Genomic DNA, 27,701 nt, shown 5'->3' on the forward strand with positions numbered 1-27,701 from the left:
TTGCCCAGGACTTAAAGGCAGCACCTATACCAGTCTGCAAGAACTACAGTGTTAAAGGGCTTCAGGTGCCACCTAAAGAAGATGCAGCTTAGATCACAACACCCAAGTCCTTTAAAATATCTGGAAAGCCTTCTCAAACGGACAGCTACTAATAAGCCCAGAGAGTGAAGACTACAATAAATGCCTAACTCATCAATTCCCAGACACTGAAAAACATCTTTCAGTACCACCCAAGAAAACATAACCTTAACAAATAAATTAAATAACGCACCAGGGACCAATCCTAGAGAAACAGAGATATGTGAATTTTTAGAAAGAAAAATTAAAACATGTCTGTTAACTAAATTCAAGGAAATTCAATATAACACAGAAGGAATTCAGAATTCTATCATATATATTTATAAAAAGATTGAAATAATGAAAAAGAATCAAGCAAAAATTATTAAGCTGAAAAATGCAATGGGCATACTGAAGAATGCATCAGTGTCCTTTAATAGTAGAATTGATCAAACAGAAGAAATAATTAGTGAGTATGAAGACAAGCTATTTGAAAATACACAATCAGAGGAGTGAAAGGAAAAAAGAAAGGAAAAACAATAAAGCACATGTATGGGATCAAAAAATAGTCTCAAAAGGGTAAATCTAAGAGAAGGTAGAGTAAGAGACAGGAGTGCAAAGTTTATTCAATGGAACAATAATAGAGAACCTCCCAAACCTAGAGAAAGATATCAATATCCAACTACAAAAAGATTATACAATACCAAGCATATTTAACCCAAATAAAACTACCTCAAAGCATCTAAGAATCAAACTCCCAAAGGTCGATGATAGAGAAAGGATCCTAAGAGCAGCAAGAGAAAAGAAACAAATAACATACAATAGGGCTCCAATACATCTGTCAGCAGACTTTTCAGTGAAAACCTTACAGGCCAGGAGAGAATGGCATGCAATACCTACAGTGCTGAAGGAAAAAACAAAAACAAATAAACAACAACAACAAAAATACTTTTAACCTGGAATAGTATCTCTAGTTAAAATGTCCTTCAAATATGAGGGAGAAATAAAGACATTCTCAGACAAACAAAAGCTAAAGGATTTTATCAACATTAGACATGTCCTAGAAGAAATGCTGACAAAAGTACTTCAATCAAAATAAAAGGTATATTGATGAAGAGTTAGTAAACATCTGAAGGTACATAATTCATTGGTAATTGTACGTACACACACAAAAATCAAAGAATATTATAACACTATAACAGTCATGTGTATATTACTCATTTCTTAAGTAGAAAGAATAGATAATGAACCAATAAAAAATAATGACAACTTTTCAAGACATATTCAGTATGAGAAGATATAAATAAAAAGAAAAAAAAGTTAATAAGTTGGGGGATGAAGATATATATAGAGAGTATTAGTTTACATTTTGCTTGTTTCTCATTTGTTTATGCAAGCAGGGTTAAGTTGTTATCAGGTTAAAATAATGGGTTATAAAATAGTGTTTGAATGCCTCATGGTAACCTCAAACAAGAAAAGATACATTGGATACAAGAACTAAATTGTATTACCAGACAAAATTAACTTCAGTAGAGGAAGACATGAAAAAAAGAAAGAAGGAAGAGAAAACGGTAAAATAACCAGAAAACAATAACAGAGTGGACAGAGTGAGTCCTAATTTGTCAATAACAGCATTGAATGTAAATTGACTAAACCCTACAATCAAAAGACATAGACTGGCTGAAAGGATTAAAAAAAGACCCATTGATCTGTTGCTTACAAGAAACATCTTTCATCTATAAAGGCATATAGGCTGAAAATAAAGGGATAGAACAAGATATTCCATGCCAATGGAAATCAAAAAAGAGCAAGAGTCCCTATACTTATATTAGACACAATAGATATCAAGACAAAAACTATAAAAAGAGACAAAGAAGGTCAATATATAATGATAATTCAACAAGAGGATATAAGAAATTAAAATACATATGAACCCAACACTGGAGCACCCACATATATAAAGCAAATATTACAGCTAAAGAGAGAGGTGGGTTCCAATACAGTAATAGTTGGAGACTTTAACAAACAGCTGTCAGCATTAGAAAGATCTTTGAGGCAGGGAACCAACAAAAAAAATCAGACATAATCTTCAGTGTAGACCAAATGGATGAATATTTCATCCAGCGGCTGCAGAATACACACTCTTTTTCTCAGCACATGGATCGTTCTCAAGAACAGACCATATGAACAGTCACAAAACAAGTCTTAAAACATTCAAAAAATGAAAAACTAACAAGCATCTTATTTGACAATGAAATAAATAATAAAAGAAATTTTGGAAACTATACAAATACATGGAAATTAAACAATATGCTCCTGAATGACATGTTGGTCAATGAAGAAATTAAGAGGAAAAGTGAAAAATTCCTTGCAACAAATGAGAAAGGAACCACAACATGCCCAAACCTATGGGATACAGGAAAAGCAGTATTAAGAGGGAACTTTATAAGTGCCTATATCGAGAAAAGAGAAAATCTTCAAACAACCTAAAAATGCATCCAAGAACTAGAAAAGCAGAAGAGACCAAATGCAAAATTAGTATAAGAAATAATGATCTGAATAGAAAGTAATTAAATTAAATTGAAAAAATTAAGTTGAAAAGGAAGAGCAAACCAAACCCAAAATTAGTAGATGAAAATAAATAGTAAAGATCAGAGTAGAAATAAACGATTTTGAAATTTAAAAAGCAATACCAAAGACCAATGAAATAAAAGTTGGTTTTTTGAGAAGTTAAATAAAATTTACAAACCTTTAGCCAAGCTAAGAAATAAAAAAAAGAAAATACAAATAAAATCAGAAATGAAAAATAAGACATTACAAGTGATACTGCAGAAAGTTAAAGGATCATCAGTTGCTACTATGAGCAACTATATGCCAAAGTAATTGGAAAATCTGGAAGAAATGATCAAATTCCTAGAAACATATAATCTACCAACATTAAACCAGGGAGATATTAAAAACCTGAACAGACCAATAACAAGTAATAAGATCAAAGCCATAATAAAAAGCCTCCCATTAAAAAACAAAAAACAAACAACAACAACAAAAAGCTCTGGACCCAATGGCTTCAACGCTGAATTCTAACACTTAAAGAAGAACTAATACCAATCCTACTTAAACTATTCCAAGAAATATAGAAAGAGGGAATACTTCCAAACTCATTCTATGGGGGTAGTATTACCCTGATAACCAAAACTAGGCAGAAACATTAAAAAAAAAAAAAGAGAGAGAGAGAGAAAAAAAACTACAGGCCAATATATCTGGTGAATATTGATGTAAAATAATTTCGGCAAAATGCTAGCAAACTAAATTCAATAATATAGTAGAGAGATCATTCATCATAACAGAGTGAGATTTATCCCTAAGGTGCAAGGGTGTTTCAACATACAAAATCAAGCACAGTGAAATATTATATCAACAGAATAAAGTATAAAACCTTACAATCGTTTCAGTTGACTTGCTGAAAGCATTTGATATAATTCAACATCGCTTCAGGATAAAACTGTTTAAAAAACTAGTGATAGAAGGAACACAGGAACGTATCTCAACACAATAAAAGCCATATACAACAGACCCACAGATAGTATCATATAGAATGGGGAAAAACTGAAAGATTTCCTCTAACATCTTCTATATGACAAGGATATCTAGTGTCACCATTGTTATTCAACATAGTCCTGGAAGTCCTGGCTAGAACAATCAGACAACAGAAAGATATAAAGGGCGTCTGAACTGAATTGGAAGAAGTCAAATTATGCTTGTGTGCAGATGATATGATCTTATATTTGGAACTATATAAAGACTCCACAAGAAAATATTAGAAGGAATAAAGAAATTCAGTAAAGTTACAGGATCCAACATCAACATACAAAAATTGGTAGCATTTCTAAATGCCAACAGTAAACAATCTGAAAAGAAAAATAAAAGTGATCCAATTTATAATGGCCACAAATAAACTTAAATATCTAAGAATTAACCAAAGAACTGAAAGATCTTTATAATAACAACTATAACACACTGATGGAAGAAAATGAAAAGGACACCAAAACATGAAAGAAATACTCCATGTTCATGGATAGAATCAATATTTTTGATATGTACATACTCCCTAAAGCAATCTAAAGATTCAGTGCAATTCCATTTGAAATACCAATGACATTCTTCACAGAAATTTTTTAAAAGTTCTAAAGTTTACAGGGAACCACAAAAGACCCAGAACAGTCAAATTTATCCTAAGCAAAAAGATAAAAAATGGAGGAATCACATTACCTGACTTCAAATTATACTACAGTGTGATAGTGACTAAAAGAGCATGGTACTGGCATAAGAACAGACACATAAACCAATGAAATAGAATAGATAACTCAGATCCAAATCCACACACCTACAGGGAACTCATTTTTGACAAAGCTTCCAAGAACATACACTGGCAAAAAGACAATATTTTGAATACATGATGCTGGGATAACTGGATATGCATATGCAGAAGAATGAAATCAGACCTCTATCTCTCGCCATAGATAAAAATCAAATCAAGGATTGAATACTTAAATTTAAGACTGGAAATTGTGAAACTAGTACTACCAAAAAAAATTGGGAAAAATCTTCAGGAAATTTGTCTGGGCAAAAATTTCTGGAGCAATACCACACAAGGACAGGAAACCAAAGCAAAAATGGACAAGTGGAATCACATCAAGTTAAAAAGCTTCTGCATAGCAAAGGAAACAATCAACAAAGTGAAGAGACCAGTCACAGAATGGGAGAAAATATCTGCAAACTACCCATCTGGCAAGATATCAATAACCAGAATATATAAAGAGCCAAACAATTTTATAGAAAAAAAATCTAATAATCTGAACAAAAAAATGGCAAAAGATTTGGGTTGATGTTTCTCAAAAGAAGACATAAAAATGACAGAGGCATATGAAAATGTGCTCACCATTACTAACCATCAGAGAAATGCAAATCGAAATTACAATGAGACATCATCTTACCACAGTTAAAATGGGTTATACGCAAATGACAGTCAATAACAAATGCTGATGAGGATGTGGAGAAAAGGGAGCCCTTGTACAATGTTGGTAGAAATGTAAATTAGTACAACCACTATGGAAAACAGTTTGGAAGTTCCACAAGAAATTGAAAATTGAGCTACCACATGATCCAGCAGTCCCACTGCTGTGTATGTATCCAAAAAGAAGGCAATCAGTATATCAAAGAGATAACTGCACTCCTATGTTGCAGCGCTCTTTGCAATAGCTAAGATTTGGAAGCACCTGTCCATCAGAAAATGAATGAATCCTGCAAATGTGGTAAATATACACAATGAAATACTATTCAGTAGTGAAAAAAAAAATGAGATTCAGGGGTTTGCAACAACATGAATGGAATTGAAGAGCATTAAGTGAAATAAGCCAGGCACAGAAAGGCAAACATCACACGTTTTCACTTATTTATGGTATCTACAAATCAAAACAATTGAATGCATGAACATAGAGAGTAGAAGAATGGTTGCCAGAGGCTGGGAAGGGTAGTGGAGAGGTGCAGGGGATGGACGAGTAAGGATGGTTAATGTGTGAAAAAAAAAATAAAAAGAATGAATGAGACCTACTATTTGATAGCACCACAGGGTGACTGTAGTCAATAATAAATTAATGGTAATTCATTTTGAAATAACTTAAGGAGTATAATTATATTGTTTGTAACTCAAAGAACAAATGATTGAGAGTTATGCCCCATTCTCTATGATGTGATTATTAAACATTACATGCCTATATCAAAACATCTCATGCACCCAATAAACATGTATACATGTGTAACAAACCTGCACGTTATGCACAGGTACCCTAGAACTTAAAGTATTTATATATATATATAAATAAAATATACACACATACACACACACACACACACACACACACTATATACCACAAAAATTAAAAATTAAAAAATTTTAAGAAAAACAGACTTTTAAAACTGTCAGGGGATCACAAGTGGCCTGTATGTGGAGAAAAGGAAACTCTCATACACTGTGAGTGAGAATGTATATTGGTACAGCTATTATGAACAACAGTATGAAGACTCCTCAGAAAATTAAAAATAGAACTACCATATAATTTGGTAATTCCGTTCCTAGTTATATACTTAAAGGAAATGAAATAAGTACCTCAAAGAGATATCTGCACTCTCATGTCATTAACTACAACCAAGATATGAAAATAACATAATTGCCTGTCAACTGATGAATGAATAAAGAAATCAAGGTATATATAATGAAATACTTTTCCGCCTTTAAAAAGAAAGAAACACTGCCATTTGTGACAACAAAAGTAAACCTGGAGGACATTATGCTAAGTAAAATAAGGGCTGACACAGAAAGAAAAATACTGCATGATTTTACTTATATTTGGAATCTCACCAAGTCAAACACATAAAAGTAGAAAGTAGAGCAATGGTTATTAGGGGTGGGGAATATGGGGGAAATGGGAAGATGGTCAAAAGGCATAAAGTTGCAGTTATGTAGGATAAATCAATATAGAGATCTAATGTATAGCATAGCGACAACAGTTAATCAAACTGTGCTGTATATTTTCAGGTGATTTCAGAGAGTAGATTTTAGGTGCTCTCCCCAAAATAACAAATGGTAACTATGTGAAGAGATAAATATGCTAATTGCTTGAGTGTAGTAATCATTTCATTGAGTATATCTATATCAAATCATCACATTATACACCTTAAATATATACAATTTTATTTTAAAAATAAAAATATTAAAAATAGAAGCTGAGAAAAGGTGAGTATGTTCTGGAAATCTGCTGTACAACATCATGCCTATAATTAACAATACTGTATTTTGCCCCTTATAATTTTTAAGATGGTAGCTTTTATGTTAAGTGTCCTTACCAGAATTTATAAAAAATATTAATGGAATATTTTACATGTTATTTTTATCATAGTAATTATTTGAAATACAATATGTATTTTGCACCTACAGTACTTGTTAATTTGAAGACTAATTATTCATCACACAAACTTGATCTATATTACATTTCACAAGATTTACAGATGAAGAAGTAGATTCAAATACCTGGGTTCTCCAATAATCGAATTTAGGAATAGTTTTTAAGAGCTTTATTTAGGTTTAATTAACATACAATAAATTGCATATATTTAATCTGTACAATTAGATGTTTTGATATGTGTATGCACTAAAGAAACTATCACTAAATCAAGATAATGAACATAAACATCACGCCCCAACATTTTCTAATGCCTTCTGTTAATCAACTTTCCCCTTCCTTTTCTTCTGTCTCATCAGTCAATGAATGATTATGGTTACTAGTTTGCATTTTCAATAGTTCTATAGAGATGAAGGCAAGCAAGTACGTGCTCTCTTTTTAATCTGGTTTCCTTCACGTGTCATGATTATGTTGAGATTCATTCATGTTGTTGGGCCTATCAACAGTTCATTTTTTAAATTGTTGTGTAGTTTTTTCGTATATAGAAATGCATGATTTGTTCATTTACCTGTTAATAAACAGTTGGTTTGTTTCCAGGTTTTGGTTATTATAAATAAAGTTGATATAAACATTTATGTGCAAGGCTTGGTATGGATATGTGCTATAAATTATCTTGGGTAAATACATATCAGTAAAATAGCTGGATGATAGGATGAGTGCATGTTTAACTCTTTTAGAAATTGTCAAACTGTTTTAAAGAGTGTTTTAACATTTCTGGCAGTCTCAGAGTTCCAATTCTTCCACATCCTTATCAACATTTGGTATGATCAGTCTTTAATTTTAGTCATTCTACTGTGTGTGCAGTTGCCTCAATGTGGTTTAAATTTACATTTCCCTTATGATTAATGGTATTAAGCACCCTTTCATCTGCTTATTTGCCATCTCTATATCTCCTTTGGTGAAGTGCCTTTCAGTTTTCAGGCCATTTTTTATCTGGTTTGTTCCCTTATCGAGTTTTTGAGTATTCTTTGTATATTCTAGAAACAGATCCTTTTATCAGATAGACCTTCTGTTATATGTTCTCTCTATCTGGGCTTGTCTTTTCATTTTCATAACCCTGTCTTTCTATAAAATAACTTCATTGCAGTACATTTGACATATAACACAATTTTCCCATTTCAAGGGTACAATTAAATTATTTTTAATAATTTTATTGAGTTGTACTAACATCACATATCAGTATTAGAACATTTTAATTTCCCCAATAATATCTCTCATGTTCATTTCCATTTACTTCACTTTCCCATCCCTAGCCCCAGAAACCTCTTGTCTACTTTCTGCCTCTATGAATTTGTATGTGTCTTTCAGGACATTTTACATAAATAGCATCATACAATATGTGATGTCTTGTATCTGGTTTCTGTCACATGATAGAAATCACATAGTATCTTTGAGGTTCATATATGACACAACATGTGTCAGTAGTTAACTGACAATAGGCTTTCCATAGACGTATTTTAACAGGTAAGGAAGTTCCACTCTATTCCAAGGAAACAGTGTCTTCAGAGAAGCAGGAGTTTTTTATTGTGATACATTCTAATTTATCAATTTGCTATTTTATGAATCATGCTTTTAATGTGAAATCTAAGTAATCTTTGCCTAGCCAAAACTCACAATTTTTTCTCTATATTTTATTTTAGGTCTGTAAAATAACTGTAGTTCCTATGACTATGTCTATGATCCATTTTGAGTTGACTTTTTTTTTTTTTTCTTTTTTTTTTTTTTTTTTGAGACGGAGTCTCACTCTGTCGCCCAGGCTGGAGTGCAGTGGCGCCATCTCTGCTCACTGCAAGTTCCGCCTCTGGGGTTCACGCCATTCTCCCGCCTCAGCCTCCCAAGTAGCTGGGACTACAGGTGCCCGCCACCACGCCTGGCTAATTTTTTGTATATATATATTTTTTTAGTAGATAAGGGGTTTCACTGTGTTAGCCAGGATGGTCTCCATCTCCTGACCTCATGATCCGCCCGCCTCGGCCTCCCAAAGTGCTGGGATTACAGGAGTGAGCCACCGCGCCCCGGTCCTAGTTAATTTTTATATATGGTGTGTGCTATGGACCAAAATTCATTTTTTGCATGTGGATATTCAGTCATTATAAAACCATTTGTTGAAAAGACTACCCTGTTTCCACTGAATTGAATTCACAACTTTTGAAAACATAAGTTGTCTAACTCCGTATCCTGTTTCATTGATTTATTCATCTAACTCCAATAATACACTGTTTTTATTCCTATAGCATTGTAATAAGTTTTTAAAACATGCAGTGTTATCCTGTCAATTATATGTTTTTTCAAAGTTGTTTTGGCTATTTCCAAGTCATTTTAGTTACCATATAAGTTTTAAAAATCAGTTTGTAATTTTCTACAAAAAAGTGACCTGAAATTTTGATTAAAATTGTTCTAAATCTATAAATAATTGTGGGGAAAATGATAGTATATTAGAAATTTTGTCCCATGGAAAGAAAAGGCATATCTCTCCATTAAAATCCTTCTAATTTTTTTCACAAATATTTTATAGTTTTCAGGGCAGAGGTTTTGCATAGTTTTTGTCAGATTTATCCCTCAGTATTTCATATTTTATGTTATTTTCAAATGTGTTTTTAAAATTTCAATTTCTGATTATACGTTGGTAGTTTATAAACTCACAATTGGTTTTTGTGTATTGAACGTGTATCCTGTAATTTTGTTAATCTCACTTATTAGCCTTAGTAGCTTTTTAAGTTAAATAGCATGGGATTTTATACATAAATTATCATGTCTTCTGGAAATAAAGACACATTCATTTCTTCTCTTCTAGATTGGATACCTTAAATTTTTCTTGCATTGTCTAGAACCTCCAGTAAAATGTTGAATATAAATTGTAAAAGGGGACATCCATGACTTTTACTTGACATTAATGGGGAGGTATTCACTCTTTCACCATTAAGTATAATGTTAAGTACGTGGTTTTTATACATACATTCTACAAAGTTGAGAAAGGTCCATGTTTTTTTGCAATGAAAAGGACAATTTAAAAAAAACTAGCTATATATTTAAATGGAAAAATAATAATTGCACATATTTGTGGGGTACATATCTATGTCTTGATACATTTCCTGTATAGTGATCAGATCAGTGTTATTATCATATCCATCCTTATTTGTTTTGTGAACATTCAGTATCCTTCTTTTAGCTATTTGATACTAATAACTAATAGTTAACCATAGTCATTGTACAGTAGTATAGAACACTAGAGCTTAGTCCTATTTACCTGTAATTTTGTCTCCTTTAACAAATCTCTTCATATCATCCCTTTCGTTTTACTATTTCCAGCCTCTAATATCTTCTGTACTACTTTGGCCTATATGAGATCACTTTTTTTTAGCTTTCAGATATGAGTGAGAATATGTGGTGTTTAACTTTCTGTTCCTGACATATTTTACTTAAAATAATGTCTTATAGTTCCATCAATGTTGACATTAATGACAAAATTTAATTCTTTCTTATGGTTTAATAGTATTCAATTGTATATATATACCACATTTTGCTTTAACCATTCATCTGTTGTTGTACACTTAAGTTGATTCCACATCTTGGCTATTGTGAATTAGTGCTGCAATAAACATATTGGTAGAGATGTCTCTTCTATGAAATGATTTCTTTTCTCTTGGATAAATACCCAGTAGTGGAATCGCTGGATCATATAGTAGTTTTACTTATATTTCTTTGAGAAACCTCCATGCTGTTCTCCATAGTGGTTGTACTAGTTTAAATTCCCACCAACAGTTTGTAAGAGAGCTCTTTTCTCTGCATCCTCACCAGCATTGGTGATTTTTTTTTTTATCTCTTTGATAATTGCCATCCTAATAAAGTAAGGTGTTAATACATTGTGGTTTTGATTAGTATTTTCCTCATACTTAGTAATGTTGAACATTTTTCATACACTTGTTGACAATTTCTTTCTCCCTCTTTCTGTCTTTCTTCTCGTTTTCTCTTTTCTTTTTCTAAATTTAACTTTACGTGTAAACCTTTATTTTTGGTTAAGAATACCTGTGCACATTTGCTATTTAGGAAAGTTACATATCTTAGGGGTTTAGAGTACACATTATTTTGTCACTCAGGCAATAAGCATAGTACATGATAGGTAGATTGTTTATCCTCACCCTCCTCCCACCATCCACCCTCAAGTTGGTACTATTGTCTGTTATCCCTTCTTTTTGTCTATATATACTTCATGTTTAGTTTTCACTTATAAGGAGGCTGTGTGGTATTGTTTTCTGTTCCTACGTTAGTTCACTTAAGATAATGGCCTCCACCTCCATCCATATTGCCTCTTTTTTATGACCACGTAGTATTTGATGGTGTATATGTACCACATTTTTAAAATTTAGTCAACCATTGATGGGCACTTATGGTTGATTTCATGTCTTTGCTATTGTGAATAGTGCTGTGATGAACATACACATGCATGTGTCCTTACAGTAAAATGATGTACATTCCTTTGGTTATATACTAAATAATGAGATTGCTGAGTCAAATGATAATTCTGTTTTAAGTTCGTTTAGAAATCGCCAAACTGCTTTCCACAATGGCTGCACTAATAGACACTCCCACTAGCAGTGTATAAGTGTTCCCATTTCTACACAACCTCTCCAGCATCTGTTTTGTTTTGGTTTTTAAATAATGGCTATTCTGACTGGTGTGAGATATCTTGTTGTGATTTTGATTTTCATTTCTCTAATGATTATGAGCATTTTCATATGCACGTTAGCTATTTGTATATATTCTTTGCGAAAGTTACTGTTCATATCCTTTGCCCACTTTTTAATGGGGTTGTTTTTTGCTTATAAACTTGTTTAAGTTCCTTATAGTCTCTTGACATTTAGATCTCTGTTGGATACATAGTTTGCAAATATTTTCTCCCATTCTGTAAGTTGTCTGTTTACTCTATTGAAAGTTCCTTTTGCTGTGCCGAAGCTCTTTAGTTTAATTTGGTCCCATTTGTTAATTTTTGGTTTTATTATTCTTGCTTTTGGCATTTTCATCATGAAGTCTTTGCTCAGTCTTACGTACAGAATGATATTTCCCGTGTTATCTTTCAAGGTTTTTATAGTTCTAGGTTTTATATGTAAGTGTTTAATCCATCTTGAGTTGATTTTTTTAATATTGTATAAGGAAGGGTTCCAGTTTTAATCTTCTACATGTGACTAGCCAGTTATTCCAGCATCATCTATTGAATGTGGAATCTGTTTCTCATGGCTTGTTTTTGCCAACTTTGTCGAAGATCAGATGGTTGTAGGTATGCAGTCTTATTTCTGGGCTCTCTATTCTGTTCCATTGGTCTATGTGTCTGTTTTTGTACCAGTACCATGCTAGTTTGCTTACTATAGTCTTCTAGTATAGTTTGAAGTCGAGTAATGTGATGCCTCTGGCTTAGTTATTTTTGCTTAGGATTGCTTTGGCTACTTGGGATCATTTTTGATTCCATACAAATTTTTAAACAGATTTTTCTAATTTTGTGAAGAATGTCATAGGTTTGATCAGAATAGCATTGAATCTGTGGATTGCTTTAGGCAGATGGCCATTTTAACAATATTGATTCTTCCTATCCATGAACATGGAATGTTTTTCCATTTATTTGTGTCGTATTTGATTTCCTACAGCTGTGATTTGTAATTCTCATTGTAGAGATATTTCATCCCTCTTGTTAGCTGTATTCTTAGGTATTTTATATTTTGTGGCTAATGTGAATGGGATTGTGTTCCTGATTTGGCTCTCAGCTTGGATGGTGTTTTTGTGTAGAAATGTTATTGAATTTTGTACACTACTTTTGTATCCTGTATTCTGCTTACATTACTTATCAGATAAAGTAGCTTTTGGGCAGAGACTATGGGGTTCTTTAGGTATAGAACCACATCATCTGCAAACAGAGGTAGTTTGACTTTCTCTCTTCCTACTTGGATGCCTTTTATTTCTTTCTGTTTCCTGGTTGCTCTGGCCAGGACTTCTAGCACTATGTTGAATAGGAGTGGTGGGAGGTATTCTTGTGTTGCTCTGGTTTTCAAGGGGAATGCTTCCAGCTTTTGCCCAATCAGCATAATGTCAGCATAACTGTTGGCCATTTTTTTGTCTTCTTTGAGAAATGTCTTTTCAGATAATTTGTTCCTTTAAAAATTTGATTATTTTTTTTTGTTGAGATGTTGCAGCTTTAAAAAATATTCTGGATATTAATCTGCTGTTGGGTGAGAAGTTTGCAAATATTTTTCCCATTCTTTAGGTTGTCCTTTAACTCTGTTGTTTTCCTTGCTATGCAGAAACGTTTTAGTAAGCCGATTTGTTTATTTTGTCTTTTGTTGCCTGTGCCTTTGAGGTGTTATTGATAAAATGTTTTCCTACACCTGCTGTTTGTTCTATTTGTTGAGAAAATGCCCTGAAGCACATTACCTATGTTTCTTTCTAGTAACTTTGTAGTTTGAGGTCTCTCATTTAGGTATTTGATCCATTTTTAGTTGATTTTTATTTTTTTGTGTAAGAAGAGGTCTAATTTCATTCTTCTGCAGGTGGATATCCAGTTTTTCCATTACCATTTATAGAAGGCTTTCTTTTCCCAATGAGTGTTCTTGGCACCTTTGTCAAAAATCATCTGACTGTAAGTATGTGAATTAATTTGCATGTTCTCGCCTCTGTTTTAAGGTTCTATATGTTCGTTTTTATATCAGAACCATGCTGTTGTGGTGACTACAGCTTTGTAGCATATTTTGAAGTTTGGTAGTGTGATGCCTCCTGCATTGTTCTTTTTACTCAGTATTGCTTTGGCTATTCTGGCTCTTCCTTGGTTCCATATAAATTTTAGGATTATTTTCTCTATTTCCATAAAACATTTAATTGGTACTTTGATAAATATTTTATTGAATCTGTAGATTGCTGTGGGCAATATAGTCATTTTAATAATATTAATTCTTCCAGTCCATGGGCTTGGAATGTGCTTCTATTTATTTTTGTACACTTCAGTTCCTTCTATCAATGTTTTATTTTTTTAAATGAAGGTCTTTCAACTCATTGATTAAATTTATTTCAAGGTATTTTATTTCTTTCAGTTATTGTAAATAGCATTGTCTTCTTCCTTCTCATCCTGTTTGTTATGTATAAAAATGCTACTGAATATGTATGTTGATGTTGTATCCTGCAACTTTACTGAATTTGCTTATCAGTTTTGAGAGTTTTGTGTTTGAGTCTTTAAGTTTTTCTATGTATGAGATCACATTGTCTATTAAAAACAGATAATTTTAATTTGTCCTTTCTAATTTGGATGCCCTTTTGTTTTTAATTTTACCTAGTCACTGTGGCCAAGACTTTTAGTACTACGCTGAATAGAATTGATAAAAGTGGGAATCCTTGTTTTGTTCCAATTCTTAGAAGAAAGGCTTTCACCTTTTTTCCATTCAGTATTATTTAGGCTGTGGATTTTTCATAAATGGCCTTAATTGTGTTGAAGCATTTTCTTCTATATTTAATTTATCAAGAATTCAAATAGGTAATGGATGTTGAATTTTATGAAATGCTTTTTCTTCGTCTGTTGAGATAATGTTTTCTTCTTCATTCTATTCATGTGATGTATCATGTTTACTGATTGTGTATGTTAAACCATTCTTGCTTTCCTAGAATAAATCTCATTTGATCATGGCATATTTTTTGATATATTATTGGATTAATTTTGCTAGTTTTTTATTGAGGATTTTTGCATCTATGTTCTTTAGTAATATTGGCCTGTTGTTTTCTTTTTCGGTTGTATCATTATACGCTTTTGATATCAGGGTTACGCAGGCCACATAGAATGTGATAGGAAGAGTTCTCTCCACTTTGATGTTTTGGTATAGTTTGAGGATAACTGGTAATAATTCTTCTTTAAAGGTGTTGTAGAATTCAGTGATGCAGCCATTCAATCCTGGAATTTTTTTTGTTGGAAAACTTTTTATTATTAACTGAATCTTGTTATTTTTATTTGTCCCTTCAGGTTTTCTATATCTTCTTTGTTCAATGTTAGTAAGTCATATGTGTCCAGGAATTTATTCATTTCTTTCAGGTTTTCTAATTTTTAGGCACGTTGCTGTTCATAGTAGTTTTAATGATCCTTTTTATTTCTGTGGTATCCAGTATGACATCCCCTTTTGCATTTCTGATTTTATTTCCTTGGGTCTTCACTATTTCTTTCTTAGTCTAGTTAAGGATTTGTCAATTTTGTTTATTTTTTCATAAAACTTTTTGTTTCATTGATATTTTATATATTTTTCACTTTCCATTTCATTTAGTTCTCTGATCTTTATTATTTCTTTCCTTCTACTAATTTTGGATTTGGCTTGTTCTTGATTTTCTACTTACTTAAGAAAAATGCATTTTAACGTGATTATTTGAATTTTTTCTAGTTTTTGATGTAGACATTTATTGCTATTACCTTGGCTTTAATACTGCTTTTGCTGTTACCCATAGGTTTTGGTATGTTGTGTTTCTATTTTCATTTGTTTCAAGAAATTTTAAAATTGTATTCTTATTTTCTCCCTTCACCCATTAGTCATTCAAGAGCATGTTGTTTATTTTCTATGTATCTCTATAGCTTCAAATGTGTCTCTATTATTGATGCCTAGTGTTAGTCCACTGTGGTCAGATAAGATATTTGATATGACTTTAACTTTTAAAAACGTGTTGAGACTTGTCTTGTGTCCTAACCTATAGTCAGTCCTGGCGAATGCACCATGTGCTGATTAATGTGTATTCTGCAGCTGTTGGATGAAAATGTTTTGTAAATGTTTTTTTTCTGTTTTTGTTTGTTTGTTTGTTTGTCTATGGTACAGTTTAAATGCACTGTGAGTTTTTGTTGTTGTTTTTGTTGTTGCTGTTGTTATTTATCTTTCTAGAAGATCTGTCCAATGCTGAGTGTGAGATATTGTAGTTCTCAACATTTATTGTATTACAGTGTATCTATCCTTTTAGATCTAGTAATAATTGCTCTATGTGGGTCCTCCAGTACTGGATGCATATATATTTATCCAACTATATGCTGTCTACATAAATTCACCTCACCTGTAGAGACATGCATAGAATGAAAGTTAAAAGAAGGAAAATGATTTCCATGCAAATAGAAACCAGTAGCAATGGCCGGGCGCGGTGGCTCAAGCCTGTAATCCCAGCACTTTGGGAGGCCGAGACGGGCGGATCACGAGGTCAGGAGATCGAGACCATCCTGGCTAACACAGTGAAACCCCGTCTCTACTAAAAATACAAAAAATTAGCCGGGCGTGGTGGCGGCGCCTGTAGTCCCAGCTACGCGGGAGGCTGAGGCAGGAGAATGGCGGGAACCCGGGAGGCGGAGCTTACAGTGAGCCTAGATGGCGCCACTGCACTCCAGCCTGGGCGACAGAGCGAGACTCCGCCTCAAAAAAAAAAAAAAAAAAAAAAGAAACCAGTAGCAAGTATGAGTACCTATATCTATATTGGGTAAAACAGACTTCAGGAAAAAGCTGTAAGAAGAGACAAAGGCAAACATTATGTAGTAAAGGTAACAATTTAATTCAATGAGCAATCTTCGATTGTTTCCTGTTTACTTTTGTCACTACCATAGGAGACTTTTTTCTTTTAAGAAACAGGACCTTGCTATGTTGCCCAGTCTGGACTTGAACTACTGGGATTAAGCAATCCTCCCATCTCAGCCTCCCAAGTAGCTGGGACTACAAGCACACACAATCATGCTTGGCTTTTAAAAAAAAAAATTTGCAGGCAGTCACCCACTTATGTTTAGCATGCAAGTCCTGGCCTACTTTTATCGGCTATGGTTCCAATAATAGTTCAACTTTCATAACTTTTGTGGTATTATTGTCATCTGCTTGATTTATCTAGTTCCACTGGAGCTTCCAGTAATCCCTACTGGTGCCACCTAAGAGGAGAGAAAGAGCTCATCTAGACCAGGAACTTGTGAGGAGATACCTACCCCCGTTGGTGTTGCCCAACAGACTAATGTCCTTCAGTGGAAAATGGAAACTCCATTCTTCAGGAATACATAGCACACTTTCTGGACTAGTTGCTCATTGTGGCTTGGTCCCTCTTCTTGTTGACAATAAGCCACTTGTATGTCTAGGTAGAAGAAGTAATTATCTTGCTTACAGGAGTCAAGAGACTAAGCTACTCTTTGTGTCAATATCTTCCTTGTTATTATTGCCTGGTGTCTCCTGATTAGGGAGAGAATATCCTGGTCTAGCGGGAAAGGAGTGTAATTCTCCTGGCTGCTTATTGTCAACAAAACTTCCAGTTAATCTTCTTTGTCAAAGTTGCCAGACTCACTTCATGTTGTTCCTGACATGCCTGCTCCAACTGGTGGCAGATGGGGATGGGGAATGAGCTTACCAAAGCTTTCTTGTGTTGCTAAGGTGGGGGACATGAGGTTCGTGGTTTGGATGGCCTTTTAGTGTTAAATGGGGGGACCAAAACACCCTATAGGTCCTGTAATTCCTGGAATCCCTAAAGGGGCACTTTATTTTTTCATCCCTTCAGAATTCTCCTTTGGTAGCCTCTTACATTATTTTCATGGTTTATAGTTCTACTTTTTGGGGAAGAAAATGGATAAAGGAATATAGACAAACTTGGCCAATACTGAAGTCCTAGCTTCATTTTTATTTATCCTATCCATTATAAAATAACTTGAGTTATCCTGCTTTTTGTTTCTTATTTTTCTAATTTCAACTCTTATTATAGATTAAAGTGTATGTGTGCATGGGTAAACTGAATAATGGTGAGGCTTCAGGTCCCAGTGATCCCACATCCAGCTCATAAGCCCGGTACCTAACAGGTGGTTCTTAAGCCCACACCCCCTCTCTCCCTCCCATATCTAGTGAGTCCCAGTGTCTATTGTTCTTATCTTTATGATCATGTGTATTCAATGTTTAGTTCCCACTTAAATGTGAGACCATGCAGTATCTGGTTTTCTGTTCTGGCATTAGGTCATTTAGGAAAATAGCCTCCAGCTGCATGTATGTTGCTACAAAAGACATGATTTTATTCATTTTTATGACTGCACAGTATTCCATGGTGTATATGTACTATATATACTTCAATGCTGATGGGCACTTAGGTTGATTTTATGACCTTGTTATTGTGAATGGCACTGTAATGAATATATGGCTGCATGTGCCTTTATGATAGAGTGAATAATTTTCCTTCGGGTATATACCCAGTAGAGGCATTGCTGGGTCAAATGGTAGTTATATTTTAAGTTCTTTGAGAAATCTCCAAGTTGCTTTCCACAGTGGCTAAACTAGTTTGCATTCCCAGCAACAGTGTATTTGATTTTCTCCAATGACTGAGGAGAATCAGTTGTGTTTCTTTTTGTTTTGTTTTGTTTTTTGTTTTGCCTTTTTAATTATTGCTATTCTGACTGGTGAGAGATGGTATCTCATTGTGGTTTTGGTTTGCATTTCTCTGATGACTGGTGACATTCAATGTTTTTTTCATGTTTGTTGGCCTCTTGTATATCTTCTTTTGAAAAGTGCCTGTTCATTTTTAGTTTAGTCTTTTGCCCATTTTTAGTTAGATTGCTTTTTAGCTTCTTGATTTATTTAAGTTCCATGTAGATTCTGGCTGTTAGACCTTTATCAGATGCATATTTTACAAATATTCTCTCCCATTCTGTAGGCTGTCTTTTTACTCTGTTGGTAATTTTTTTTGTTGTGCAGAAGCTCAAATTTAATTAGGACCCATTTATCTTTTTTGGTTTTGTTGTGATTGTTTTTGGTGAGTTAGCCATAAATTATTTGCCAAAGCCCATGTTGAGCAGGGTATTCCCTAGGTTTTCTTCTAGGATTTTTATAGTTTTCAGTCTTACATTTAAATATTTAATCCATCTTGAGTTAATTTTCATATGAGAGATAGGGGTTCAGTATCATTCTTCTGCACATGGCTAGCTAGTTATTCCAGCACCACGTATTGAACGAGGAGTCATTTCCCTATTTATTATTTCTGTTGATTTTGTCAAAGATCAGATGGTTGTAAGGTGTGCAGCTTTATTTCCAGGTGCTTTATTCTGTTCTACTGGTCTATGTGTCTGTTTTAGTATCAGTACCATGCTGTGTTCATTACTGTAGCCTCATAGTACAGTTTGAAGTCAGGCAATGTGATATCTCCTGTTTTGTTCTTTTTGCTTGGGATTGCTTTGGATCATTTGTCTTTCTAAAAGTCTATTCATGTATCTTTTATGATTAAAGCCTTTTAATGGTTTCCTATCTAGGGGCCAGTCACATCAAAATCTCCTGGGATATTTGCCAAAATGCAGATTTATTGGTCTTACATACAAAAAATGAATGAGATTCTTCGAGAAAGCACAATTTTACTGAAGTTCTGTTATAATAAGATTTAAAAATTTATAGCAGTTGTATCAGAAAGCTAGAGTACAAAATAAGATTGGTAAACATTAATTACTCATCATTTCTAAATACTGACTTGCACTAAAAGGAAACAGTAAAGTAAATTATGCATTACTGATTGAGATATTTTATATTAATTATGATTCAATTGTCTGATCAAATTAATTGGGTTGATTAGATGTAGAAAAAATCATATTTTATTAATTATTTTGGAGTCACTTTTAAAACTGAGAAAACTGCCCATGGATTATATGGTGTGCTGATTATTACATTATAATTAAGATTACATTTGCAGTATATGTAAATATTACTATCTTGAAATATGTCCTTTGAGACAATGTAGTGCTATCAAGGTTCAGTTTTGCCAGCTTTACAAATATGATGGCAATTTTCTCAATGGCATTCTTACTAACAGCACAAGGGGAAACCCATTTGCTGCTTTAAATGAAAGATTACTTACTGCTCTTTTTCTAGAACACCCTGTAATCCAAGGCACAGTAAGGTTTCCTGAAATCTGTGAAAACAACAAATGGAATCTCAGTAAGCTATTTATTGACAGTACTTGGAATGTTGATCAATACCAAAGATTTCACACACTATTTCAAGATAAATCTGCATTCAGAACATATTCCCCATGTGTAAAATGTTGTTTCCTTATTGAACTCAACATATTTAAAGGGTCCTTCTTGGTGAAAAAAATTGAGAAGTGGTGCAGACTTCTGGGAATTCAAAAAAAAAAAAGGTTCTAAGGCATCGTTGGGGGGCCTACGATTGTTGGGACTCTGTTGCAAATTTTAAAATCTATAGATAATACAATTGTTATAATAAAAATTCAATGCTTTTAGAAGCGAAGAAGTTACAAGAAGTTTAGAATACAGTAGTTCCCCTGTATCCACAGATGGTATACTCCGAGACACCCAGTGGATGTCTGAAACTGCAGAGTGTATCGAACTCTATATATACTATATTTATTCTTATGTATACATGCTTATGAAAAAGTTGAATTATAAATTATATAAGAAATGAACAATAATAATAAAATAAAAGTATTGACAAAATACTGTAAAAATAGTTACGTGAATGTGTCCTTTCTCGAAATATCTTATTGTACTTTTGCAAGTTACTGAAACCATGAAAAACAAAACCATAGATAAGGGAGGACTACTGTAGTCACATCTTAAATAGGGCTTTACCACAAAGCAAGAGATGACTTCATAATGAATGACGTGCACTATAAACTACTTAAACACATTACCTGTATTTACTTTGTAAACTCAGCACTGACTAATGGATTTATTGCTACATGTGTTTTCTTAATACAAATCTTAGACCTACAGTATAAATGACTGAAACAATGTTTCTCCAATAGTGGCCTCAATAGAAGTCTATTCACTGTGCTCTACACTCTTTTTTGCAAAATGGTGAATTGTATATTTTAATAAGCCCATTTGTTTAATGAAATATTCTCTTTGCATAAATAATGTACTACTGTAAAAGGGAGAAAAAGCAAACCTTTCATCATTACTATCTATACAACAAATCTTTCTAGATAAAAATGTGTTTGATAAAATTTATTCTTTTTGAATTATGTTCCAGTGTCTAGTTTTGGTAGTGAAGTTTAGCAATGTTGCAATCTTGAGGAGGTATTTCTTGCATATTATGCAAGTATTTTATACTCAAGCAAATACTTTCTGATAATTTCCCAGAAACGGTGAAATATGTTGACCTTTACTAATGGGGCAGGGTATTGTGGTAGTTATGGATATATTCAAGTTCAATACATTCTTGTCTACCTAAGTAGTTGAGTACTCACACCCAAAATTGAAATAATGTTCCTACAAATCCTATTCAACAGTATGGTAGTCCCTTTTTAAGTAGAAACCACTAAGACAAATGGCCAGTAACACCTTATTACCTCAGCATTGCTACACAGGTAGACAGATGCTACTCTAGTGGGATTTTAGGGAGCATTTACAAAGACAAAGGTAGTCTGTTAGCTGTGGTTCAGGTTAGCCTGGACTTAACTATGCTTTATCACAGGACACACAAGAATTGGGGTATACCTCTCACTTGCTCTTTCCTTCCCTTTGAAACAGATGCCTCCTGAGAGACTGACAAGGCAATTCAGCCTCAGTAGGTCATGGAAGTGAGAACAAGGCATTTGATAAAATATTTAATGTTTTTCATAAATTATAAGCAGTAATGACCTAAATAGTATTATGCCTATTGACAAAGAGTGATATCAATGTAAATAGTAAATTAATATTCTCAGTTATTCAAACTTCAGGTAAGCTGTTACTGCTCCTGGCCACCAGACCTGCCATTTTACTTTGAGTTACAAGTATACCAAAATGCAAGGAATAAGTTAAACATGATATAAGCTCCAAATAATACTTTTAAGGAAAAATAAAAATATTTCACTCAAGATAAAATACTATTACAGTAAAATGGCAATTAACTGGAATGCTAGGGGTTAATGAGAAGGTGTGAATAATTAATTTTTAATGATGAACTGAAGGTGATAAAAAATTTATTCTTAAAAATTATTCAAAATATATTTTTTCTTTTTATCCCACCAATGTGTACTAGGGTTTGAAAATTCATTGTTAGCCTCAGTAAGGGAAATAAATCTGCTTAAATAATACCATATAATCTAGAAAAAATATAGATACCAAGTGTTTTGGATTATCTATTCACATATTATTTTCCATTGTAAAATAATTCAAAATTGACCATACAGAATTTCTAGAAAATATATGATAAACCAAATGAATTACAAACAAAACAAAACTTTAAACCTAAAAAATTACATGTGAAATAATAAAGAGGATACAATAAACATTGTAATAGAATTTATATAAACACTGACTATACATTTGAGAAATGTAAAATGTGGTTTTCTGCTTAAGTCAATTGTGTGTAAGGAAGAAAATACAAAACTCCTATGAGCACATAGTATGCAAATATTATAAATTCCATGTGATTTTGGAAGAAGTTTCACTTTTTTTGTTTTATAATTCCGTGTCAGCAGTTACATGATACTCAAATGTTATATTTAATCTCTAATGTTTACTTCAAATCCATTGTTCAGTTCATTACATTTCTGGTAGAACTCGAGAACAGCTGGTCAAAGTAACTGAATTTGTAGGCTTTTGTGAATAAATATATTTCTCCAAATTTGGGAAGCTTTATTTAGTGAAACATTGATGATCTATTTCTCACTCACCAAAAGCTATGAAATGCAATACTCAAATTAGAAGGGTAATATACATCTCATTTAAATGATATTTCAATTCCAAACTCACTTTATACAGACTGGTTTGGAAAATATGAAATAAATCTTCAAGGAGATGAGACTGATTTAACAAATATATTAGAACATACACATCCAAAAGAGTGCTGTACATTTCCAAGTAGAAAATCTGGAGTGTTATAAACTCATTACAATGATGTTGACATTATTCAAAGCATTTTGGAAACTTTCATTTTGGAATTGTCAGTTCATGCCTCATCCAGAGATTTTGTCTCATTACACTCCTTTTATTTTAACTGAAAATATAACAGCCCCAATTGAACATTCATATTAGTCACTAAACGTGGCTTAGAATAAATTCTATTTTTTAAAATCAAATGTTCCCCCAAGTGATAATTATTTGTCACTACTGAAGCATGTAAAAAAGTTCCACCAGCTCCTAAAGCAATTGTGAAAGAACTTCAAAAACTTTTGACAAAATTGAACATTAGTGAAATAAGTATATATAACTTTCCAATCAGGTATTTCTTCTATATGTGGTGCTGTTTTAGAGTGCTACAGGAAATAAAAGATCAGTAAAAGATAATTTCCTGGGCGGCAAGAACTATTGCTTGAGAGTAAGAGATAAGACAGGTACATGAATGTCTCTACTACAAAGAAAACTTAAATGTCACAAGGGAGGTACAATAAATGAAGTGCAACAGGAGCTCAAAATATGACAAAGTTACATCTACTTGTGAATTGATATCTTAGCTTAACCTTAAAAGATGGGTAGAATTCTAATAGAAATAAAAAAAAGATCAGCATTTTAGGGGAAAAAATAGAATGGCATGAGCACAGTGGAATAAAAAGATAGGATGTATTTGGGAAATGGTCAGTTCAACCAGAACTAGAAAGGGGAGTTAAGGTCACTGTGTGGAGATCATGAATGGCAAAGTGCATTTATATCAAATTCTGTAGAAAATAGGCAGCCATTGAAGGCATTCAAACAGATGTATGGTATGATCAGACTGTATTTTTATGCAATACAAATCTTAGGTATCTATGTGCGTACAGTAAATTAAAGAAGCACAGAAACTATTATGATAGCTTGGAAGTGAAGTAATTCAGGCTTGGAACCAAGGTAGAGAGGTAGGAATTAAGAAGAGAAATATAAAGCATACTACTGAAGAAAGGCCTTGTGTATAAGATGGAAGAGAATCAAATAGTCTGGAGATAATAAAAATTGTCCTTTTATGGCCAACTGCTTCCCAGAGTGCCTGGTCTTCTGGAGCTAATGGAGAACTGAAACTTTAAAAGTAAGTGAAAGAAAGTGTACTTACTGTTGGAAATCTGCATCTCATGGCTAAGAGTGGATACACAACGAAAATAATGCACTTATTTAGATGTATACTGGAATCACATCATATGTATACTTAAGGTTCATGAATTCAACTATAACACATTTGCCAGTCTCATGTAAAATCATACTTTTACTTTAAATAGACTCTACATATCAAGATATCAATTATATATGATATGTCTTCATTATTGTACATGGTTGTACATTCATAAGAAGGCATGCAGATAGTTAAGTTTCATAGATGATTTAGGTATTTTCAAAGGAATGTTTGCTGTTTTATTTTACACAATTTAGACCCCATATATGAATCTGCTTTAATGTTTCTGCTAGATAATTAGATTGCCAAGAGCAAATTACTAAGTTTTAAAAATTTATTCTAATTATTTTATATAGTCACACAGAGATTATATGTTAAAAACATTCATTTGATTTCAAAAATATGTTGTAAAGACAGTTGAACATATATGCTGTACTTCTTATTTTAAAAATCTGAGACCAACTTATGAGGTTAGTAAAGCTACTGTCTGATATATACTGCATTTTATGTGAGCCAGGAAAATTGAGTATTTGATTACTTAGCATTTTGTTAAATGGAATATGATTAAATGAAGCAATCAAGCAATAATCAGGCCTCTCAGAAGAATTCAGCAGTAAGAGACTCATAAATCAGTGTTTTAGCTTTCCATCAGTTGTTTTAGTATTAGCTGAGCATAGAAACCTATCAATCACTCTGCTTTAATAGGCAGAGTTTCCTAATTTTTTTTTTTCCAATTATGAGGTGTACAGCACAGAGAACATTGCTGGGCATACGATAGCACTCAATAAATATTTACTGACTCATTGAATTCACTTGGGTGTTTATTATTCACTAGCTGTAATTTGCCGAAATTTAACAAAAAGTCAAGAGTGGCAATATATATGAGACTAATGCATGGGGTAAGGAGCTGTGGAGGAAGGGAGTACATTATTTACGGTTGAGAACAATGTGTTCTGGAGCAAAGAAAAAAGATGTCTTCTTGTATATAAAAATATTTTCCTCTTTTCTCTCTACAAATTCTTCAGAAAAGTTTTCAGAAATTAGAATGCCTTTACAAATTGAAGTTTCAATGCTACAACTTTTGGATGAACAAGTAACATATTTTTACGCATATGAATTTTTCTTCTATTATGTGATAGAAATCTGGTGCTTAGAAAACTATTAGCCTGGAAAGTTCACCTAATTGAAAGCCAAAATGCTATTTGAAATTTGTTTTTATACATAGTAGTAAAATTTTACAAACCACAAGAAATTAAAATCAGGGAAGCTAGAATTCTAAAATGTTTCAGTGAAATTATAAAAGGTACTCAGATGGAACATTACAAAACAAATTAATCCTACTGATTCTTGAGATATTGTCTGTTAAAAATAATGGAAGTTTAAAAATAAAATAATGTAAGTTAATATGTGGAATGTTTATCTTCTTATCCAAAGGCACTAAGGAATAAACAATCACAAATCTAGAACCCCTAAAATTATGTGCTCTAGCATATTGTAAAATATTACATTAATTCTACTCATATAAAAAAGTAGAAATTTGGGAAATATAAAAGCTCTTTACTAATTTCAGAAAATAAATTGTAAGCATTAGCTTTAAATTCTAAATACATTTATATAGTTGAAATGAAGCAGTTCATTACATGCACATTCAGAGATCAGTTCATCAAACAACAACAAAAGATTTATTGCTTTTGCCAGGCTACCCATATTTGCTGGGCTGGAATAGAATGGTTACCATGAATCACAACTCTATATCTTTTCTTTGTGTATGACTACATGTTGAACCAAAATATAGATTTTTTAAATAAATCAAACACAATGTCTCTTTGTAGCATTAACACTATATGGATTGATACATTTATTCTGAAATTAAAAAAAAAAAAAACACAGCAGAAAGAAGTAAGCAAGATGAAGGCCTAGGTAGCTCTAGATCCTTGTCCCCCCAGTAAACATTAAATAAACAACTAGTGACTAGTTGAAATAACTTTATAGTAGCTCTCGAAACCATATTCACAACCAATTGAGTATACAATCAAGAAAATGTCACATTCAAAATAGTAGGAGATTTCACAGTGTTTTTATTTGGCTTGTTGTACTCCTTCCTGATATGGCAGGGCACATTTTTGGGGAAGTGTGGTGGCCTGATCCCCAGTCTCTTCTGTGAGTAAGAGAGTGTGAGGTGGACTAAATTTGCAACATTTTAATCTGTCTGGGGTCTGCCTGAGGAATTTGTCTCTTTATCTCCTAATTTGGAGTTCAGACAACCAATAGTGGCACATCTCAGATCTTAGGCTAGTGGAATTGGTGAGAAGCAGTGAACAAGGCTCATGAAAACCTCAGAGAGACTGAAGACCCATGGACGCTTGGGGAAAGAGATTACTAATTGAGAAATATAATAGAGCAGCTAAGGGTTTTGGAAGATGCCAGAATGAGAGTTTAAGAAAATCTAGATATTTAAAAGTAGTCACATAGAGCAGGGGCTTCAAGATGGCCTGCTAGAGGCATCTGGTATTCACCTCCTCCACAAAGAAGAAACAAAACAGCAAGTAGATAATCACATTTTGAATAGATCACCTAATAGAGAAGGCTGGCATTCAACAAAGAAGTGACAAAACACCTAAGGTAAGGAAGGAGAGGGGAGCAAAGAAGCCTACTGGGCCAGTGGGAGCTAAGAGCCTTGAGAGGTTCCCCAATACAAGGAAAGAATAAGCTAGTGACACCCAGTAGTACACATTTCTACCATGGATTCCTACAATCTTAGCCAGTGGAAAGTGCCTCAACTCACTTAGGCCCTGAAACTAACAAAGGAAGCTGCTTGAAGATGAGTTGACAGCATTGCTCCAGAGAGGGAGCTCACACCAGGTCCCCCTCACACACCAAGTCCTAAACAGTTACAGCAAGATGCCACTTTGAGAGGCCAGTCCCTATCAGATTGCTTCCTGCCCTGCCTCTCCAACACCTCCTGCATCTCCAAATCCCTGAAGCCTAATTGCCATCACCCACATGAATCTGGACTGTGATGCTGATTGGTACCACCAGGGCTGAAGCACAAGCCATTGGCTGTAATCCTTCTGCCTCTAATATCAGAGCTGCCTCACATTTAATAGCACCTTGAAAAAAGGCTACCATACTTACAACTCCCACCTGCAACTGAGATGCCTATTACCCAGCCACCTGTTCAGGATGCTGCCACTGAAAACAATCTCACCCTCCCCACCAGCAGAGCTGCAGCACAGCCACTGCTATTCCCACCAAGTATTCTGTAAAAGCCTGGCAATCATCATGCTCCAGCCTACTGCAGCCAGTGCCTGCACACACCATTGAGGGCTAGAGGACAGGCCTTCCTGGCTCAGCTTCATCCATCCCAATGCCTGAGCACACTGTTAGTGCCTGTAGATTACCCCGCCCCATCCACCACATTTGGCACTACTCTTGGGTGCCTGAGGACAGGTCCACCCAGCCCATCACAGCCACTGCCAACAGCAGGATGAACTGTGTGGGAGACAGAGGGTTGTCCTGCCATGGCTGCTTCATCACTCAGGTCACATTGACTCCTCAGGGGCCCAAGGACTCACCCACCCATCCAGGACGTGGCCAGCACCTGAGGAAG

General features: G+C 33.7%; 1 protein-coding gene across 8 annotated transcripts in view; it reads right to left on the reverse strand.

Annotated features, from left to right (window-relative positions):
- The window catches only part of HDX (highly divergent homeobox), a 193,789-nt gene that overhangs the window by 97,593 nt on the left and 68,495 nt on the right, over positions 1-27,701 (reverse strand). For 5 of the 8 annotated variants that reach the window (XM_074029322.1, XM_065538698.2, XM_015444121.4 and 2 more), the window contains one exon: positions 19,920-19,973. The exons of the other annotated variants lie outside the window; for them this stretch is intronic. In XM_074029322.1, the coding sequence (XP_073885423.1) occupies positions 19,920-19,973 (54 nt within the window). The remainder of the gene's footprint in view (positions 1-19,919; positions 19,974-27,701) is intronic. 8 annotated transcript variants of the gene reach the window in all.

Source organism: Macaca fascicularis, chromosome X (assembly GCF_037993035.2).
Source record: "Macaca fascicularis isolate 582-1 chromosome X, T2T-MFA8v1.1".
In the NCBI taxonomy this organism is placed as follows: Eukaryota; Metazoa; Chordata; class Mammalia; order Primates; family Cercopithecidae; genus Macaca; species Macaca fascicularis.